General features: G+C 38.0%; 1 protein-coding gene across 8 annotated transcripts in view; it reads left to right on the top strand.

The window, feature by feature from the left end:
- Positions 1-22,787, top strand: part of ANKHD1 (ankyrin repeat and KH domain containing 1) — a 175,630-nt gene that overhangs the window by 108,651 nt on the left and 44,192 nt on the right. For all 8 annotated transcript variants that reach the window (XM_059733404.1, XM_059733401.1, XM_059733400.1 and 5 more), the window contains 4 exons: positions 4,721-4,808; positions 5,917-6,044; positions 6,260-6,403; positions 8,124-8,226. In XM_059733404.1, the coding sequence (XP_059589387.1) occupies positions 4,721-4,808; positions 5,917-6,044; positions 6,260-6,403; positions 8,124-8,226 (463 nt within the window). The remainder of the gene's footprint in view (positions 1-4,720; positions 4,809-5,916; positions 6,045-6,259; positions 6,404-8,123; positions 8,227-22,787) is intronic.

Below are 22,787 nucleotides of genomic sequence, written 5' to 3'. Positions count from 1 at the left end.
TTTTCTACATTATATACTTGGGGTTCCCATCAAGCACTTCAGAAGACATCTCCTCTTCCATATGCTGTTTCCATATCTATTTAGCTGGGAAGAATTTATTTATTGGTGTTAAGTGAAAGTTTGGTTTTGTAACCTGAAAAAATCACCTCTATGACATTAGGATTCATTCTGTAGGTTACTTTATGGCTCCAAACATTCAGGCCTGGTATCATAGTAAATTAAATTATAGAGCTGTAGTAATTGAAACTATTCTGTGATTTATATACCTACTTCCTCTAGTAGTCCATGTCTGTTACTCCAAGCACAAATTATCTAGAAGTTATTGGATATAAGAACACTTGCTCTGTGTAGGTAGTGGGTAGTTTGTGTTCCATTTCAGAAGAGGTATCATTCACAAACCAGTGGAATCTTCAGCACATTTGGATGTTTCAAAGATGAAGTCAGGGATTGGACAGGCAAAGAAAACTAATTGTTTTTAAGATAAACAAGCTGAGCCAATATTACTTCTGACTTTTTTCTCTCTTTCTGGAAATTTTGGTTTGGGACCGTAGTATGCATTTTGCTCAAGCAGTAAAATTTAAATTATTTAAAAAGTGCTTTGCCTCGGAAGTATTTTCTTTCAAACCTATCTGTATATGGTACTGTGTGTGGGAAGGTAGCAGCAACTGGCTACATATCATCTGTATCTCGGTAGGTGAAGAAAGGGAAAATTAGTGGCCACGACACCAAAACAAACTTTTTCAAAGCTTAAGGCTCAACGTTTGTTGGGTTTTTTTCATGTTCACACAGAGTGCACATATTACCTTGATTCTCTTTCTTCTTTTCTTTTAAAAAGATTTTTGCACAATAAGCTACATAGAACCTCCAGTTTGACTCTCTTATTGAGATGTAGAAATCCTTTGAAGGATAGAACCCAGTTTGTTCTAATAGTTCACTTCACTTAATTTCAGTCTAGAGCAGTAGTTCTCAGCCAGGGTGTCATGGCACCCTGGGGTGCCACAAGATCTTTTTAAAGAATGTCACAGGGATGGAAATGCATATGATTCACAAGTCAAACCTAGACATTTCCAATAGGAATTCAGTGTCAAAAAATTTCTAACCTGTTGTCATCTTTCTGAGTTCTTTGCAATAGAATCGTGCTCTTATTTTTACATAGTGAAAAAATGAGTAAAAGATAAGAGCTGGCATCTTCCGAGGGGTGGCTTGAGACTTAATGAGGTTGGGAACCATTGGTCTGGATTAGGGCTGTCAAACTCACCATGGACCTTGAACTGGATCTGGACCACAGGGCTCTTCTCAGGCCAGGTCTGTGGGGCCAGCAGCTGCAGTGAATCCAACAGGTACCAGGGACAGTAGTGGTAAATATGGGGGTGGTGGCAGGGCCAAGTGTCAGGGTTCCATGGGGATGCAGAGCTAAGCAGCACAAAGCCAATTTTGCAGCTGGCTACACCCCTCCATAGACATGCCCTCCAGCTTCTCCAAATTCCTGGTCTAGAGCAGAGGTGTCAAACGTATGGCCCATGGACCAGATTTGGTCTGTGAAGCTGCTCTATCCAGCATGCTGAGAATCCAGCGCTTCACCAGAAGCGTGGGGGCAGAGAGGGGGAATGGCTTGTCATAGAATCCCAGGGTCTTGAGCTTTGGTGGGCATGGCAGTCAGCAGCAGGAGAGCAAGTGAGGATGGTTGCCCTCCAGTTGCTTCACTTGTTACTAGTCACAGCCCTACCTCCTCAGTTGCTGGCCCCATGCTGGAGTTGCTGCCATGGTCACGGGGCACACAGCAAGAGCTGGAGCTGCATTGTGTGCCTTGGGTTGGAGCCAAAACTGCCACTGCTGCATCAGGTCAGAACTGGAACTGCTGCTGCTGTGTGCACTGGGCTGGATCCAGCCCTGAAGGATCCCTGCTTTCTGGATCTGGCCCATGGCACAAAGTAAGTTTGACACGGCTGGTTTAAAGGAATTAAGTCTCTAACTACATGTTATTTACACAGCTTAATAGACTAAATATTTTCCCTAACACAACATTTATCACTGAATAAAGTAAGTGAATTAAGAGTTCAGTGCACAGAATAAATCTGCCTCTTCAAATAGTCTCCAATAGAAGTTTTATAAGAAAAGTCTGTGTCTGGGTACCTTTCCAAATGGTGAAAGGCGGACTTTATCGGTTTGATCTCCATAATATCATAGTGTCTCTTTTTGGGCCACTGACTTGCTTAGCAGGTTTGATCGTTCATTAGTGCCAAAGATTTCTTCTCAAATTCATAACCAAAGGATTATTTTTAGCTAGATGGCCAAAACATGCCAAGGGGGGGTGCACAATGCCATCAGTCAACTGAATGCTTAGATTTATTGTGGGAGAGAAGTTGATTTGCTCTGACAGATGTAGTATTAATCCTTCAGCATTGATAAATAGTACAAGGAATAAGTTGCAGTCTTAATATATTAATACATTTTCACTGCCATATGTTAATGCAATTGCAAGGGAAAAATTAAATTAGAAATTATTTTCTTATGAAGTATTTAATTTAATTTAAATTTATTTTGAGAGACAAGTGGAGATGCTTTCATTGACATGACACTTGTTTCTTTTGCTGTCGTGGAGTAATTGCTTGTTGTTCCTCTGCATCCTTTGTAGTGTTAATTATTTCATATACAACATGCTGCTGCTTTTCCTCTGACTTCTATTGGTTCAGATAGAAATGGTTGTTGAAAACTGAAAGGATGCAATGTTCAGAAGTTGTCATCGTTGTTTCTATTGTAAAATCTTCTGTGCCACTTACCAGGGCTGTGCGAAATTTTGATGGGTGTTTAGTTTCGAAGCTGTTTCGCTGTGTTTTGAGCTTTAAAACAGCAAAATTGAAATGAAACAAAAGACTTGGAAACAGCTTTGAAATGAAATGAAGGCACTCAAAACGTTTCAAAGCAGCCCAGTGATGGGAGGCGGGGGAGAGCCAGGGCTGCGCTTGGAGTGGCTCTGCCAGCCCCACAGAGCTCAGCCTGGTGGCAGGAGCACCAGTGGCAGAGCTGCTCGGAGCGCAGCCCTGGCCAGTAGCTCTCCTGAGCCTCCTGCCACCAGGCTGTGCTCGCCAGGGTTGTGCTCCAAGTGGCTCCACCACTGGCTCTCCCACTGCTGGGCTGAGCTCAGTAGGGCCGGTGGAGCCGCTTGCAGTGCAGCCTGGAGGTGGGGAGAGCCAGGGCTGCTCTGAGTGGCTCCACCAGCCCCATGGAGCTCAACTTGCCCTCCTAGCATTGCCTGCTGTTCCCGGGGGTGCAGCCCCCCAGATCTGTGTGTGGGATGACAGAAGGCTGCCACTCCTGCCTGGAGCCAGTGGAGGCAACAGTTTTCCTGCTTCTGGGTGCAGGCTGCACCCAGTGCCAGTCCCAGGCAGTAGCAGCAGCCTACTGTCATCCCATGCACAGATCCGGAGGGCCCGCACCCCTGGAAGAGTCCAGCACAGCCCTCCTGGAGGCATAGGCCCCTAGACCTGGTGCTGGCAAATGATATGAATTTTACTTTTAGCAGTTTGAGGTGCAGTTTCCCAGAAACCCCTGCACCTATCTCCTTAAATCTTGGCAGGTGGCGTCATGCCCTCAGAAGGTGCTACCATCCCTGCAATTTTCATCCGAATCAGGCAAGAAATGACACACAGGCATTTTCATCGTTCCCCATTATAGTCTATGGGCGAAACGGGAAAACTTGTTGAAACGGCAAAATAGTTTTGACAAAACAAAATGGAACAGCGCTTTGAAATGAAACACTATCCCTTCAAAATGGCAAAACAGAAGTAGAAATGGAACGGTGCTGTTTCTCACAGCCCTACCATGTGTGCTTCTATTTGTACTTTTTATCTTATGCTTTTGTTTTGGTAAACCATATCTGATAGGTCACCATTGAAATTCAGATTATCCTTCTAACTTTCCAGCTCCCTTGTTCTATAATTTTTTGTCAACAGAAATCCCTGCCCTACCCCAAAACCCTCATATTATGGCTCTTGTGGAAACTTGATATAATTTTTTCTGTGGGTGGTGATCTTTTCAAAACATTTGATTGCTAAGATCAGAATGATTTGCTAACTCCCATGTGGTGATTTGGGACAAAAAAATTCTTCTTACTTCAGCATCACCCTTTACACCCTTGTGGTAAAATGGCAGCTTGCAGCAGCAACTTGGAGAGACATGCTTCTGCTACCCAGTAGAACTGCCCTGCATGCCTCTGTTTGGGGGAGCATATTAGAGCTGAACCTGGAAGAGCTGAAACAGAAATGACACACCTGCATACATAATGTAAGGCAGACAAGCACTTCTCATTTAGTCTCAGACATGCCTTCTGAAAATGGAGGTGTGCGAGGCAATGGAGGTGCTGGTGTCTCAGCAACCCTGGCAGGTTTTTGTGGCAGCCCAGTTGAGAACCAGTGCTTTAGAGGCAGGAGGTAAAGTAGTGTTATGTGTAGACTAGGAAATTTTCTAGTAATATCAGTAGAGTGGTGATGTGATCTCAATAGCTTACATTGACAAATGTCACTTGCTACTTAGGTGTGTGTACTGGGACCTTTTTAAGCAACTGAATGAAAATATACTGGTGGAGTTTTCAAAACAGTCTAGGCAATATAAACATAATTTTAGATCTATTCATCCATTAAACAGAATTTCAGCTACAAAGGTTGTTGGTTACAATATATTTTCCAGTACTTACAGTATTTTTTATGCATCTTTGTAACAGGAACATGAATCTGAAGGTGGAAGGACACCACTAATGAAGGCTGCAAGAGCTGGTCACTTATGCACTGTACAATTTCTCATTAGCAAAGGTAAAATATTAGTATCCACTTTAAAATTCTCAAGTGTCACTTTAGTCACTTATGCTGCTTTTATATAGCACAGGGACTGGCAACATTTTTGGGCAGAGTGCCAAAAGGCCCTGACACCTTGGCTTGTAAGATGCTGGTGTGCCAGGGCAGATAGTGGGGAAGCCGCGAGAGGCCTGATCCTTGTTGTGGCAGCGCATCCCTGGCCCCAGCCCCTTCCCCAATGTCCACCTTGAGACATGCATGCACCTGCTGTTGGTAATGAGCCGGGCTGGGGCTCCACAGACCCTGGTGCAGCTGTTTGTAGTCTCCCTGCTGTGAGCGGCCCAGGCTTCATGGCTCATGGCAGAGACCTGTCCAGAGTCCAGGCCAGCTGTGGCGTGCCAAGTAAAATGGCTTCACATGCCATGCTCTGGCACATGTGTTGAAGGCTGTTGACCCCTGGATAGTACCTGGAGTTTTTATTTTTGTGTTGTCTAGTACGTTTGTGTTGGCATATTTTAACTACTCATATTTCGTAGAATGATTAATGTCAACCACCTTGCCTTATGCAGGCAATTAATTACTTGAGTACAAAAATATTTTTACTGAGTCTACTTTCCACTGAATTGTATAGATTAGTAAATCAAAACTTTTGGTATGTGGTAGATATTTCCTGCATATTTTTTTTTATTTTAAAACCTTGCAATCAGGTGTTTCCCAGTATATTCTGGGGAAAAGCAATGAAAAAAATAGCACCATGTTAGGAGAGAATAATGATTCTTTTTTCTTAGAATACAAAAAAAAAAACAAAACACAAACCCCCTTCTAAAAGTAGTTTGAATATTTTAAGCATATGAATTCCCTCCTTGTGTAATGCTACTGTGTTTTTAAAAAAGATTAGAAATCTAGATGTAAACAGGCAGTTAATCTAAAATCATTCACTTTAATTTGTGAATTGTTTTTGCAATTTAATTGTCTCTGTTCTGTTCTTAAGATGTAATATGCACCTGGGAGCTGACATTTTCTTTTAGATGTACATTCACCAGAGCTGATGGTTTTTCCTTGTTTTCATTTGGAATTTAAAAATGAGAAATTCTTGCTAATTTTGCTTGAGATGTTTTGTTTCTAGGTGCCAACGTTAATAGGGCTACAGCTAATAATGATCATACAGTGGTGTCACTGGCATGTGCAGGAGGCCACCTTGCAGTAGTTGAGCTCCTTCTGGCTCATGGGGCAGACCCCACTCATCGGCTCAAGGTATTCAAATTAAATTACTCAGGACAATTTATGCAGTTCTTATGATTGTTTGTTTTTTTTTTAACATACAATTTAAAACTGCTGGGTAGCTGATGTTTGATATAAATGTAAAGCTGAAAAACTGTAATGCATAGACAAATCTCTGCATTTTTTATAATACAGAGTGCAGAAGAATTCACCTCATTGCATTTTCTCTCTCCAAACTATCATCCCAGGATGGTTCAACAATGCTCATAGAAGCTGCAAAGGGTGGGCATACGAATGTGGTTTCTTACTTGCTGGATTATCCAAACAATGTTCTGTCAGTACCTACCACCGACATGTCCCAGCTCACGCCACCTTCTCAGGATCAGTCTCAGGTAAAGTGTATGGTATTTCTGCAATAACAAATAAAACTCTTCTGTAACTTTTTAAAAATTACTTAACTATTTCATTAGTCTTATTTCTGCTTTTTCCATTTAGCATCTTAGATTCAGTGAATGGTATCCTGTTGCATCTGCCTGGGATTTTTCAGTAGGGCCTAAGAGAACTAGGATATGGGTCAGCTCCAGTCCCTGCAGGTGGCAGGCTTTTGCCCCTTTCCCTTCACCTTCTTCCCCCCAGCTGCTACATACCTGACCCTTTTTTCTACATCAGGGATAAGCTTACTAGCAGTGGAGCATGCAGTGGATGGAAGTAGTACAGAAGGGCTGTGTGGCACAGCATAGCCCCATGGTATCAACTTCTTTCATATCAGACCTCTTTGTGGGCCAGAACTAGCCTGAGGGTCATTGAGTGCCAAGCCCTGAATTGGGGGTAAAGTTTGTAGCTGTGTTGGTCTAAAAGACTGCTCCAATTTTTATCCGAGCCTAATTTGCATAAAATGAACTTTTCCAACCAGGAGAAATTACACCACCCTCCAGCTCTCCTGTACAATATGAATTTTCATTTCTACCTGGGATAAATTTTTACAATCTTTGCATTCCCCTATGCCTGAGGAAGGGCACATGTACCTGAAAGCTTTCAAATAAAGAAGCCATGGATTAGGGTTTTTGATGAGTTAGCCACCTAATTCTCAGAACACTTTAGGAAAATCCCAGCCTACAAAAGAACCGAGAATGACAACCGCGTGGTTTCCTACTTCCTGGATTATCCCAACAATGTTCTTTTAGTTCCTACTACAGACATGTCCCCTCATCTATCCCAACTTTTAAGAAAAGAGATGCTGACAACATATAGCTCAAAAACTGCATATATAGTACTCCAGTAAGGAGCATGTATGTATAATACATGTGTGTAAATTTAATTTCACGAATACTACATCAGTGGTATAATTATACTGGTTACATAGATATGCAGTGCATTACAAAGTTTCATTGAGCAGTATGTTCCATGCTTCCTGGCTGTAATATAACTTGAAGTGGCAATGTTCACTATTTAAAATTGGGTAGGCTACTTATATAAAACACTGGAGACTGTGAACTGTAGTATATACTAGACAAGTGACTCCCAACCTAGATCCAGCCCATGGAGGGATCTGGCATTGCCCACCTGGCCCGCAAGGCAAAAAGGCTGGGCACCATTGCTTTAAGCTGTCAGTAACAGAACTAAAATTCCAACATACAGAAAATAATATACAGCAGTTCCCTACTGTGACTCACCCCTTCTACAGGTAATGTGAAGAAGACCAGTTTGTTAATGTTGTCCTGAATGTTATAGTCTTGTAGTGGATAACAAATGTTTCCTGTGTGCCTAATTTACTTGTGTAATGGATAGTGTGGGCCTCCACATTTCTCTCTCGTCTTTCTGGACATGAGATTCTAGATGGTATTATTTACAGACCCAGCACAAGCATTCTATAACTGATTTGGAAGTAGTAGATTGGGAGGTATAGTATGTGTTAAGGAACATGGTATATTTGGAATGGGTAACATGCAGTGCACAGTTTGAGGCAAAGTGGAATAGTGTGTGTGCTAGCAAGCATGCCTCTGGTTTAATTAATGAAACCTAACCCTTTAAACGTTTACCAAGATGATCTTTTTCTTAATTTGGTTTTTTTAATTAAAAAAAAAAATTTTTTTTTAATTGATCTTTTTAAAGGTTCCACGTGTACCGGTGCATACACTTCCCATGGTTGTACCTCCCCAGGAACCTGACAGAACACCTCAAGAGAATTCCCCTCCCCTCCTGGGAGTACAGAAAGGTTAGTATGTAAGCCACTCTGAAGGTGCCTTGGTATCTTATCTTCTCATCTTAGCTTTTGGGGAAAATGTTTTGATGCTTTGAAAAGATGTAGTGCAGTCCCACTCCATTGATCCTTAAACATCTGTAATGTAGGTGTAGTTCTGATAGAAATAGAATGTTCTCTTTAGTGTATAGTTCATATTTGTTTTGTAGTATCCAGTAGTAATATCTGTTACTGATTTTTTGTTTTTTTTATTTATTTATAAAATTTCTTGAAGAACAAGTTCACTTGCAAGACAAATTGCCAAAGTCAGGATTGAATAGTGTACTTGTATGTAAGTGTGGGTTTGATTTTTTTTTTTTTTTTTTTTTTTTTTTTTTTTTTTTTAAGTCTTGCATACTGATTATACTTAAGGAGTTATAATGGGTAATCATATACTCCTTGCATCAGCCTATTTTTCTGCTTATATTAATGACATGAATAGAGGTGTTGCAGAAACAAATATGTGCAGAGCTACTTATAGAAGACTCCTGGTAGTGTCCCCTGTAAGTTATGAATATATTGGGTCCTTTCATTTTAAGAGAGGCCAAGCTGACTTTAATAGCTTTCAGTCACTTAATGGTAAATTACATCATTCATTATTGGACATGGATTGTGTGTTGAAATTGTGTTGAAAACTTGCTTCTGTTAAGTGAGTTGAGGAGGAGGAGAAGCTACTTCCATGTAGAGGTTGCTTGGGACTTGAATTTTTTTAAAATAAAAATAAAATACATATTTAAAATTATAATGGGAAATGTGGTAGATAGTAGTAAATCCGTGTTAATCTTTTTTTTTTTCATTCTGTGAGGTGTGGAATACCACATGGTAGACACAGCACACAAATGAATAGAGTAAACATAAGATAAAGATTGAATGTGGAACCACTCTACTTGTGCAAGTGTTATACATTGATTTTTATATACCTTTATTTCTCAAATGCAATTTAAAATATAGTTGAAGGAAAAACTTTAGATTAATATAAAATAAGTTATTTTTAATACATCAAGGTCCAGAAGACTGAATATGAGAAGAATATAAAGCAGACTATTTTGTTTTATACATAGTGAAAAAATGTATATATTTGAAATTAAATTTCAGTATTAAATCTCAGAGTTGCTTTGACATACATTTCTTCAAAAAAGCAAAACAAAACACCACCGCTTACCCTATTAATTATTTGGAAACCTTTTTGTAGTTTATGGGAGAGTTCAGTTGATATTGTATTCATTTGAGTAATCGGAGGTAGTTGAATCAGATCAGTATCATGTCAGCTCAAATTTTCTGCACAAAATATTATTTGAAATAAAAGTTTTAAAATATTTGAAAGTATTCTGGAATAAGAATTAGAATAAGTTGCCTCCAAACAAAATAGTTTATGCTTAACTAAACATGAACCAGAAGCCACACTGTGTCAGTAAATCTGAGTGATCTGTATAATAACATGTTTCTAGAACTGCTTTTGGGCAGTGTGTTGGTCTCCAAAAGAGAACATACATTTTCAAGAGATTTTTAGGTGTGCTGACAAAACTAAAATGTTCCATCTTGGAGAAGAGGTAAAATACTGTCATGTGTCATTGGAGCTAATGGAGCATTATAGTGAGCATAGTATTTTTAAGTTGTTATGTGTATCTAGGGGAAATGATACTTTGCATACAATAGTTAACTCGTGTATAACCAGTTTAGAGTTGTCAGATTTTAACATTTTCTTCCTTACTTTGAGAATATGTAACCTTAATATCATGTTACTTTTATTATTTTCTGGGGGGAGGGGTGTTCTAGGACAGGAGTCAGTAAAAGTCATGCTTATTATTCCTATGAACATTCTATGGTCTGATCAGTGTTGAGTTGACTTATGCCGGGAAATACAGATTAAGACTTAAATAGTTTAACAACTTTACCAGGTTTCTTGTTTAAGTGTTTGCATAGACTTTATAACTTTCAAATGACAAAATGTCATTCCTTCCATTAGTATCTAACTACCATCTCTTTTGGGAATCCATATACTAGACTTCTGCAACAGTTCCAATCACAATGAATACTTGCTAATTAAATATTATACTGGGACTGTAATACACTATTTGTAAAAATCTTCATGTGTATGTCAATTCTAAAAAAGTTAAGGAGCTGTTGTTTAGGGTTGTATAGCAAGTTATAAAATAGGTGACATGAGGGTAGAGTAAGATTCAAGATGCATTTGGCATTATGTACAGTCAAACCCTGATAATATCACATGCATGGAACTGACAGAAACCTGTGATACTAAGGTGACAATAATGAGACTTGCACGTGAAACAGAACAGGATGACCACAAGGGGAAAAAAAACTTTTTGTTCACATTCCTTGAGTGTCTGCACAATGGACTTGTTTTCAAATAGCATCTCAGAGGGTGATGTCATGGCTGTAAACTAAGAAGGGTTAGGGTTTATACCCTACTCCTTCTGTGTATCTTTTTTTATTTATGTAATTAGCTAATACAAAATTATAGCATAAGAAGTGAAATAAAAACCCTGAAAATATGCTCTGCTAAAAAGTGATATACTCACTGATTGGGGGAGAGGTTATATCACCACACAATTAAAATTGGGAGAACTTAAGTCCCTCCAGTCCTTCTGTCTATGCCTGGCTCCCCACCATCCCCTGGAACCACAACTTACTTCACCCAATCTCTGCCCTTTTATTTACTCTTTTGGCTTTTCAAGGATTTCACAAATACTCCTGAAAACTTACCCTGTGTAGTAAAACCTATTGCAATGTTTCTTCAAGAAGGTGTATTATTTTGCTAATATTTGTATGCGTACTGATTCAGAACATCATTCAATAGTGACATTAAGCAGTAAATTTATCCAGTCATGATCAGTTAAGATGTTGAATTTGATTGGTTTGTGACAGTGTCCTGAGTGAGAGTAATTAGAAGTTTTGCATTATTATGTATGGAAGTTAGCCATTGGTGACAGAAGTTGTGATTATAGGTGGAGTGTGATGAAGAGGAGTGATATTATCTGGGTTTGATTGTTTGTAAAACAATTACAAATTAATATTAACATGATTTAGGAAAAAATGAATGGTGACATTTTGACAGGAAATGTCAATAAATGTGTTGTGCAAGGATAGCAACCTGTTTAACAATGAGGTAAACAATAATCAAATGCAGGGGGAAGGAATACTACAATTTACAGAGTGAAAAGACCATGTTGGTGGCAATGACCATAGGTTTTAAGTAGATAGTGTGATACACTTAGATCAGTTTTGAGAGAATGAATCAAGAGCACAGTCATAAAGAAGTTATGATCATTTTCAACCCTTTCAAGTTTTGAATGGGAAATACTTTCACTTGAATTATAGGCATTAAGCTAAAATATTATCGTTGTGTAATAAGGAGCAATTGTGAAAAACATTCTCAGTTTTAATGGGGGGGGGGGGATATATGTATGTTACTGCTCTTAGTCTTTCTTATCACCTGAATTTAACTTATCCATGTAAAGCTTAAACAGCAGTGAGTTTAAAACCTTATGCATACCAGCTGTTTCAAATGCTAAATAAGTTTCATAGTTTCTTTTCTAAATGTAATGGAATAGAATCAACTCCTCAGCTTTAATAAGAACCAGAACCGCCACAGCTTAGGGGTTTTTCCTTTTAGCTGGGTGGTAAAAGCTACACTTCTTCAGTGGAAGGTCCAGAGGGTTTTTTTTATCAGTTTAAGTCCTTGCTAACTCTTATGTATGATACAGTAATGACACTTAAGCCTGAAGTGGGTCATGGGTCTGTTAGCTAATGAATGAGCATCTGGTGTTGCAGAACCCATCATGACTTGCTACACTGCTCTCTTCCATAAATTCAAACTGATAAACGCAATCAAATCTCATATCTCCTATGATGAAATAAATCTACTTACTCATCAACACCCCCCCCCACCCCCCAAAAAAAAAACAACAAAAAACCTCTGGCACTGAGTAGTAGATAAAGCTTTGCAAAGCTGAGCTCTTGGAAGGGGTTACTTAATAATGTTTCATAAACTGTTCTTCCTGACATGTCAGTCTAGCAGACTTAATTCTATTTCTGCTGGCAAATGCAGTTCTTCCCACTCATTCCCCAACAGATGTAACCCTTTTGTTGCTGTATTATGTATGCTATTTTTTCCATAGACTGCCTTAGTCATCAGCTCTTCCAGGTATAAACTCCTTTGAGCATACAGTTACAAGAGGTTGTTTTTTTTATTGTTGTTTGTTTTTTAATTAAGGCAGTTTTCTCCTTCTATGGAAATTAATGTTGCTAAGTCGCTTCCACTTGATAAAAAGAGCTGCCCAGGGTGCAGTAGCTTAAAATGATCATAGGCGAGTTTAAAATACTTGATATGAAACTGTCATGGATAACGGTACTCTTTTATAGCTGGTTTATAATGTAGTGCAACATTTAAGAGATGGGAATGAAGTTATTTTTTGCACTTCTAAGTTTTTTCAAGGAACAGCAGTATATGCTAAACTAATCTTCTGCAGAACATTTTCAATTAATGTTACAGTATTGCTCAGGAGATGCTTTTAGACGTTAATTTTAAAAATTGCACCTGCTTAGAAAGCTATGCACTAAGAACATGTTTAGGAAAGCCAACGGAAGCAATTTCTTTGGATTTAGAGCAAAATTCAATTTTTTTTTTTAAATTAAACAAGAATTATTTTAGGAGGTTATGAATAAATTTGAAATAAATGTCTATTTTGAAGTTTAGGTTATCAATTACTTAAGCTTCTGCAAATGGGAGTTCCATTTTTAATCTGGTATTATTACACACAGATTAACTAAGAGACTTAACAGAGAAGTTGAAACCATCACGCATGTCACTGTTGAATTTGGCTTGGGATTATGCAAGAGGTTATGTTAAAAGACTTTGCCTTCATTTGCAGTTACTTTTACATATACATTGTCCAGAAATGTTTTTGATTACTGAGCACTGGACCAGAGTGCTGTGTTAAGTCGTCTAGGTATGTTTAAGCATTGCAAATTTCAGGAACTCTACAAACAGCAGTACCATATGTATTCTTTCTTCCAGAAGCTACAAGCTCTGGGCACGTGCAAAGATGTATTCATGTGTAGCTATTGAAACAATTTGGTTAAAAAAAACCAACAAACCCTAATTTGGACCAGAACTAATCTGGATTCTAATGCTGACAGTGATAATACCACACACCCATGTATAACTAATCCAAAAAATCTGTTTTATATCAAACAGGATTTGTTAACACAATCTTGGTTCAAGGGAAGGAGCAAAGATAGCTACGAAGTCTTAATTTGTCAGACTTTTTCATTTTAATCACTTCTATATTTTTCAGATATCACCTTGTTTAATGGTGCAATTGTTGTTTCTTCTCATGCTGCACTGTTTTGTTGTTGTTGCTGTTTCCTGTTTTTTCACTCACGCCATCAATCTGCATGATCATTTTAAACAAAGGGTAGTCCAATCACTTAATTCTCTCCTATCCAGGATCCTAAATTTAAACAATTGTTTTTTGTACTACTGGAAGATCCCAAGTACTTCCATCTCCAAAAGATGTGTTGTTTTTGCTGTTTTCCCCATTTTAATGCAAAATTCCAGCTCCTTTCTTTCCCAGACTTCTACTGTCTTTCCCTTTCTTGCACCTGTCTTAGTGTCCCATCTTAAGGTCTCAGTACCCAAGGAGAAATGTTCCTTCAGTTGCATAGTCCTTCATTAGTATTTTACTTTGAGATCCCTATACCATTTTCTCTGTTTTCTCTCCAAGCTTCATTGATTTCTGCAGTGCTCTTTCTCAGTTAAGTCATTCACCTACCCTTATCAATGTTTTTTTCTTGTCAGTCTTCAGGACCAGAGACTTCTGATTACTTATGATGCTTCTTGGTTAAAAAAACAGCACTAAACTAGATGAAATAAATTGATGCTCAGTGTCTTACCTACTAACTTACATCTTGGGTAAATTCCAAACAGACTTCTAAAGTTGAAATGAAACAAAATTTTTTCCAAATCAGGAAATTGAGTTAAGATTATGTAACCTGTATCTTGTTCAGCCATCTGTAGCCCTTACCCATTTCACATCTTTACACCTCTGCTCTGCAAATCACTTGCAGAGGATGCAGGAGAAGTAATATATTTGAGCATAATACTGTGTTGCATGATTTGCAGCTTATAAAAGACTTTAACTTTTGGAAGGTGTTGGAAAAAATGTAGCGATCATACTATTCAACATTAAAAGTGAGTTGGAAAAATACCTGCAGATCTTAGGGTTCAGTTAATCTTTGGTTTGCAACTAGTTTTGTATATGGAGTATATTCCAAAATGTAATCAAAAGAACATTTGTCTTGTTTTGGTTTTTGTTTTTTTTGGAGGGAAGACGGTAGATGTTTTATTTTGGGGTTTTTTTTTTAAATAAAAGAACAGAAAGAGGAAAGAGAATGAAAGGAAACAACCTGAGTAAAGAAACAAAACGGATCTTTAAACTATTGCAAAATATCTGAGGAGCTGAGTGACTTGGTACTGTTTAGCACAGGTGTAAATCATGTGATTTTTTTTTTTTATTACCCACTTTACTTTGAATTGAGCTGCTTAGTAAACTGAATCTTAGAATTAAAGTTAGGATTTTCATAAATGCTCAGCACTGACTTAGTTCAGCTACCACAGAAGTTAGTGAGTTCTATCACTGAAGTCAGTAGAAAATTAAGTAGGGTTTTTGGAAATTAACTGCTGTTAACTGAATGAGTGGGAATAAAATCCAGAGTGCTTAAAATGAGGCAGTTGAGATGTCAGAAGTTGACTTAATGGCAAAATAACACTGTTGATCAAGGCTCCCAAGATGAGCTGAGCTGGAATACAAGCAAATTGATGAAAAATTGTATTAAAAGAAAAAGCCCCTCCTGAAAAGCAGAATTGGCTGCAAGATTCATTTTTTTTTTTTTCCAACCATTTTATCCTTTAAAATGACCATTTGCTATAAAGTCAGGCAGAGAGTAACGGAAACCTAGCCATTTAGTGCAAAGGTAAAATACCTTGTTCGCTAATTATTGGGTGTTTTTCAATTGTGATTTCTGGTCCAAAGACACTTGTCAGAGCAGTAGAACATGTCACTGCCTGCTAATTGGTAAAATGTTTTTAAGTCTGTCATTAAACTAATTTTTTAAACTACTAATATATTCATATGGCTGTTTCCTATATTCCTTTATCAGTCTTTCTTTCTTTAGGGTATATATTACTGTGATTAAACTTGCATTTGACACCTACGGCCCATACTGCAGTGAAACAAGGCTGATATTTAAGTGGGCAATAAACATGAGTGTAGTCTTATAATTGTTATTCCAAAAATCACTGAGAAAATTGTTAGAAATTATTGTAGAGTTTGAACTTAAATCTCTCCTTATGCTTATTCTTCCCTGTCAATCGATCATTGTATAAGTGGTCAAAAGTTAAAAGGTTTCTGAGAATAGAGGGTACCCTATGGATCAGAAGTCCCATGGCTGAAAAGAATATTCCTGGAGGATAGCATATAATAGGAATGAAAAATGGTGCTGGATTTATTGATAAACAGGAAACCTGCAGAGATGGCAACCATTTTTAAGTTTGGAGAGTTATGAGAAAACCATAAAATAACTTAAACTTTCAAAATTAAAGAGTATATGAATGGGTTTCAAAATACCCAAGATATTCTTTTGCAATTCATTGAACTTGAAAGGTTGATTTTCCATGGGAGACTTTGAGTTAAGATCAAATGGGTTTCCTAGATGACTGATACCGTTGGAGTGATGATGTAGTCACGATGGTTCAGGATTTGTGAAAGAGCTTTTATTAACCAAATGCATAATTAGGAGAGATTTAGACAAGCTTTCAAGGGCAGAGTACCTTTCTTCAGGTCTCAGTCCTATACAAGTGAATAATCCTTTAGTAAAGGAAGTTGAGGGTTGTAGGTGACTAATGCTAATAAGAATTCTAGTTTAGGATTACCAAGGTCAGGGAATGATGGTTAAAATTTGAATCCTCAAGAATTAGAGTGCAGAGAATGGTATGCAGTGGGGATAAAGCTCTTGAAAACACTAGTTAGAACATCAAGCAGTAGAGCAGTTACAAGATGGGAGACTTTGAATAAGAATAGGAGTCCTCTCTTGCTTTCTTGGCTTCCAAATGCTTACTGTGGGAGCATGTGGTTTGAACAGTGTTCTTCATATTGGTTGAGTTTACCTAGTAGAATTACCAATACTCTGGCAAAAGCTGGGTGTTCGGTGGTGTTGATCCTTTGTTCCTTACTGTGCGGGCTGGGCCCCGATCCCGCCCTCATCGCCATGTGCGGCAGTGATTCTGATCCCATTCTGGCCGCCATGGGCAAGCCAGGAGTGAACCGGGGTCGTACCGGACCCGTCTTCGGTGCACACAGGCTGTGGCCAGCATCCTGGGCACGCGGGGTTGGAGAGAATCGCAGGGCAGTTTAGCGCACACGAGTTAGAATTAGTTACGGAGGCGTAATGGTTGATTGAAAAGATTGTTTACTTACACTCAAAGATGGTATTGGTGTAGGCTGGACAGGTTTCCAGGCACAGCTCCCGCTTGAACCCTCGTTGGAGGACTCTTACAAATCGATTGCTGCCATGGAGTTTGCTAGGCTCCGCGGGTCCGGTAAAGTTGGGTTCGAAAAGTTTCCCCGGAGTTACTTGGGCTCTGCGGGTCCGAAGTTACAGGAAAGGGATACATCTAGGATTGCGCTCGGCGACGGGGAGAAGCGAGAAGCAAAAGCTCCGTAGGCTCGGTTCTATTGCCTGCTTAGGGGAGGCACGTCGGGTCCGCGAGGGTCCGCAGCGCTTGGAGATCTTCACACAGAATCTCTCCTGTCCTCCCTCCTCTGACTTGGGCGGAAACTACCCAAGCCTTTTGTACGGCTAGCAAGCCAATCGCCACGTGTGCCTAAATTAGGAATCGGCCAATAACATGGCGCGAATCCCAATACAAATGGCGGGAACTTCTTTACAGCGTGTATCACTACGATGCAAGAAAGAGATGCATGCTGCAAAGAAGCCATAGTCTGGCGGGAAATCCCCCGTTGCACCAGAGTTCTCTCTTGCAGCAGAGAACTCTACCGTGCAAAGAAAGCGACAAATTGGCGGGAAATAATTTAGCGGTGCCGAAGCGCGCACACAAACAAAAAATCACAACTTTGGGTTGTGACACTTACTAGCAAGATGTTCCAAAGAGCAGATTGAAACAGTTGCTCTGGAAACGATTTTTTTGTTTTTCCAGACCTTTTTTGAAGAGACTAGGGAAGGGAATGATAGATTCTTCATTGCTAATTGTATCTGATTTTTGAAAGTATCCTGAAGAAGTATCTTAGAAGTACATAGTTTAAAAAAGGAAATAAAATAATATTTATTCCAGATATACACATTAATAAGCCTTGTTAATAATTGAGTCTAAGAAGAATTGAAATAAGTATCCAAAAATGAAAATATCTGATAAGGCTCTTCACCGTCCTGTTTAGCTGCTTCCACCTACATTTTAAAGGTAATTCAAAATTCCAGATTTTGAATTAAATTCTTACATTTTGAAGATTTGCCATGTAGAAGTGGCCTCGTAAGTCCCCTCTTTGTCTCGGTGACTTAAGATCAAATGTTCCTGGTGTGTAAATAAAGATTTTGTTTTTCTAACTTTCAGCTGTGCCAAAGAACAGATAGTCCAACTGTTTTGCAATTTATAGCTCAATGGGAAGCTAGTTAAATTATTTTTTTTTTAGTACCACAGCTATATTTTTTGTACTACCAACAAGGGTAGAATTTTTTTAAAAATTGAAATGGGGCAGTAGCCATTTTCACACAGCCAACTAGTTTATAAAGCTTGACTTTTACTAAATGTTGATAGTACTGAAGTCAGCCTGTGTTCCTACATGTGGAATTGTCTGACTGTAAAATAAGATTTAAGATGAACCTTTTGTACCTCTACCAAACATTACAGCATTTTTGTAGTATGTACTCTTCATAATATTTCATGTATTTTATATTCTCTTTAAAATAAACGCATTAATAAAATGTTGAAGTCAAATTTTTATATTATGGAAATAAATCTTGCCAGTCAAGTATCATGTGAACAGATTGCCCCTCATTGTAGTAATCATGCTACCTAAACTTTAGCACTATAATTAAACGGTACAGCACAGGAGTAGAACTAAGTGCACTCGGGGCACTAAAATGTTTCTCCGTTTTGTCATATGAATAAACTATGATGAAGTTATGTTCTGGTTTCAGTTCTTATGGCTTGTTGGATGTTCAAACTAGTTTGAATTGTTAATGTTGTCCTGCCAGTGTCAAACATCCTTTGATGTTTTCCCAAAATTAATCTTTGAAAGAAACGCACTGTCAAAATGCATAAGTTATGATTGCCTAGCATTTATGAGTTCAAGTCCTATTGTATCTAAGCAATCCATGAGTTAAAGGATATGATGTTGCCTTGATATTAAAAACATACTATTTATAATCAAATGGGTGTTTTATGGATAGCTTAATATGTTTAGGGATCTGAAAATAAACAGGCAATTTAAATGGTCTTTGTTGATACTTCCTGCTGAAATCCATCTTTTCCTGTCATTTAATGTTGTTGTGACAACCATTATTATTGAAGAGTAGGATATTAAATACAACATTATGATTTCACAAGTGTTACTGAATGTGGCATCCTGGATGCAAGACTTTGTTGTCAGCATTGAAATCCCATCATGAGTTGGACTGTTTAATACATGAGCTGAGGAGCAAAGTTTTTATGCCTTTATTCAGGAGACACTGTGTAGAGCTTTACATTTGAATATTCAAGGATTTAAGTGTTAACAGTGTTTAGGTGGATCTCAGATTATCCAAAAAAGAATTTTTAGATACTGGTTTGAATATTGTAGTTGCTAACCAAATAATACTACTTTAGACATTTTAAACTACAGTTTCATTTGTTGAGCCTCTGAAAAATCACTTAAGGTTCAGAAGCTGATGTTGAATCCTACCTCTTATATGCTTTCCTATCAATCCCAAGATTACAGGCCACAGGTTTCTAATAGTTACAGGGAAAATGTTTTGTAATTTGAAAACTTAACAGCTCCCACTAATTTGATACTGATTTAAAATTTTCCTTTTCTCATAATCACGGAGAATCTATCTCTTACAATTATCCATAAGTGGTCTATATTACCCTATATTGATCTTTTCAAGAGCATTATTGGGCTTGGCTTCATCTTTGTATTGGTTGAAGATCCCAAGATCTGGATTCAGGCTACAGATTAATTTTCTCTATAAATAACAGTTTAGGGATGGGCCTGAGAGCCTCCTGTACTTGAATAAACTAGAAGGTTTGAGTCTTAGTACAAGACTATAATGTAGCTATTTCTCTTGCATTTTAGAAAATATTTTTACTTATGACAACCAGGTTGGTTTTGTCCACAGTAGAGGAGTGGAACGGCATAAAGTTACTGTTAATTGTAACTATTTTCATAGCTCCCTTTCCATCAAAAGCCCAAAGAGAAGTTCAAATATGTAGCCTTAGCACTGATGATAGAATGGCTTAACACAAGATCATTGGTTCTTAGGAAGGACCTCAGGGAGATTCTTCAGAGCCAAACGTTACCCTGACGAGGGATAAAATCCTTACAAATACAGCCCAAGTAATAGAAAAGGACTAAATCTGATTAATGTGCACTGACTTTATTTTTGAATTTTATCAGGATATCAGGAGATAACTTTAAGAATGTTTAGTGATCATAAACTATTTCTAGAGTGGTTTGTAAAATTATTTGAGAACTGTCAAGGTGTCTGCATTATATCACAGTGTGAAAGTTAGTAGATCTTTGTACAACATTAAACACCCTGGGCTAAGTGTTCCTGCTGACCAACACAAAGTAACTTAATCTTTAACTCTTTATATTTTTTTTTCTCCCTTCTTGGAAATTTTCTTGATACTTTTGGAACAGTGAACATAATGAAATAGAGCCATGAATGGTCTGTTACTACTAGTTTTATATGGAAGGCATTCAGATGCTAGGTAAAACCCTAGAATGGAAATAGAAGATTGCAAATAGTTGCACTCTCATTGTATGGCTCGTACTATGGTATATCTGTTTGCTATAATGATAGTTTCTGGAGGTGTCAGAATGCGTCAGCAATTTTAAATAAAGGGGGATGGGGAATTAGTAATGTAGGTAAAGGTTCCATTTCTAAAGGATCAGACTAGCAGAAACAGTACAGCTTTTAGTTCTATTCTATTTTAATGTTTCTCCTGCACTTGCTCTTTAATGGTGTTCATTAAAGGTGATTACATTTTTCATATAACCATAGCACTTATTTTTCCTGGTAAGGTTTTCAAAAAAGAATGAACCAAAAGCTTACTTTATTTACCCATTTGACATCTCTTGATTATTGGTGTAAAAATCACTGTATAAACAAAATGGAATTATGTAAAAATGCTGTATTTTAATCAGTGAGGGCTCAGGGAATAATGAAAAGCATTGTCTGAGGGAAGTAGTCAAACAGATGAACTGCTACAGAAAGTATGTGGAAACCACATCGAAGATTTTACTTGTCAGAAGCTGACACTGCAGCCTCATGTCATGATCGCAATTTAAAAATGGCTTGTCCATTTAACCGTATAACTCTCCAGTATTCCTCTTCTGTCACAAGACTTAGTGGCTGATCATTATTGTCACAGTAAAAAGCAGGGTTGGAATGAAGGAGTAAGTTGTCTCTTCAATAGAGTGGACTTAAACAGCCCAGGTTCTGCCATTTTGCTAAGGATTCCTCTTGATTGATAAAAAGTTGATGTAGCTTGTTCTCTGCCCAATGTCCCCTCTTTTAGGGGTATGCAAGAGGTGACTGGAAAACACAAATGAGGTGGGGGCTAAACCACAAGGCAACACTGCAAGATCTGTGCGCAGTGCTGTAGTCCCTAAGGAACTGCTTCAGCCAGGAAGTTTTTAGAGCAGTCCTGAACCTGTTCCTGGGCCTTGTCTACACTGTGAAGTTGTGCACAGCTGTGTTGGGAAAGTTATTCAAGGCTTTCAGTCTATTAGCCAAATGGTTGTATTGGGAGAACCCGGGTGTGTATGCAGCTTTTCCTGCAGAAGAAAGCTGCTGCCAGCAACATTTCTTCTACATAGGAGAACTGGCGTAATTAACAGCAAAAAAAACTTTGCTAACACAGCTGTCTAGACACAGAGGGGTCTCTGTCACCAGAGCTGTGGTGGTAACAGGCCTGTAATACAGATTAAACATAAGTTATAGTGGGCACAGTTGCTGTTCCAGAATTGGAGAGACTGAAAGATAGCATATGACTATTCAACCTGATACTTCCAGTGGGTCAAAAAAAAAAAAGATGGAAAAAGGTGTTGTCCCCTTGCTTAACGTTTCAATGCAATACTGTGAAAATTCATTAGTTCTAAATTTGCTTGCTTTGGGTTTAAGTAAATTCTTATCTATCTATCTATCTATCTATCTATCTATCTATCTATCTATCTATCTATCTATCTCTGCAAATCTGAGTTTAAAAAGTTTCAGACAGCTTAGTTTTTAGAAAAACCTGGGCACAATGTATTTAGAGGAATATAGATCTAGCTAGATCTATATTCCTCTAAATACATTGTGCCCAGGTTTTTCTAAAAACAAAGCTGTCTGAAACTTTTTAAACTCAGACTTTCAGTGGAGAAGCATGTAAATTTTCAAGTTGACTTCAGTTCTTTAAATCACTCGTATTATTTGAATATATTAAATACTGCTATGAGGAATCACCTTTCATAAAGTAAACAAACCTCTATTATCATTTTTATTAAAACATATTTTTCATACTAATATGGTTGGTATTAAATGCATAGTAAGTCTTGCTTGAAGCATAAATGTCTAACTGGAGTTACCATGCAGTAGAACTGTTTTTCAGCTCAAACTTTTTTTTCAAACCAAGGTTGGTCTCCTTGAAGGCAGTGATTTCCTGTAAGCATTTGTAGAGATGTGTGAAAGGGAGTTGAGGGGGAGGAGGGCAGGGGTTGTTGTTTTTTCCATGATTTTGAAAAGATTTTTTTAAGGTGTTTTTGTTTATTAGGGGAGGGTTGTATTGTTTTGTTTTTATCATTGAACCAAAACTTACCTTTCATTGGTTACTTAGTGGAGAAGATCAAACAGGAGGTTAATTTTCTATGATGAAATTGTTCAGATGTCCACTATGAAAATCAGTGCAAGAAGCTGAAATTTACCTTGACAAGATTTATCAAAGAGAAGAAATACTACAGCATTTTTTTTTTAAACAACTCAAAATGAAATGCTAGTATTGTTGTCAAGCTAGCCTCTCTCAGATGTGGACATTTTTGCTTGCCGCTTTTAGTTTTGGGAAGGTAGCCTCTGTAAAAGGATTTGTGCTTTTGCTAGATTTAGTTTGCTACTATATTTTGAATACTAGAACAACTTTTATTCAAGCTACTCAGTAAATTGCTAAAACTGCCTTTGGACTGCTTACTCTTGATTTAATTTCACTGATACTGTTGAAAATAGTTTTGTTTAAGGGAATATTAGGATCAGCATTGAAA

The sequence above is a fragment of the Alligator mississippiensis genome, chromosome 9 (genome assembly GCF_030867095.1).
Source record: "Alligator mississippiensis isolate rAllMis1 chromosome 9, rAllMis1, whole genome shotgun sequence".
Taxonomy (NCBI): domain Eukaryota; kingdom Metazoa; phylum Chordata; order Crocodylia; family Alligatoridae; genus Alligator; species Alligator mississippiensis.
Note: the sequence above shows the minus strand (reverse complement) of the source record. Positions and strands in the feature narration are given on the sequence as shown.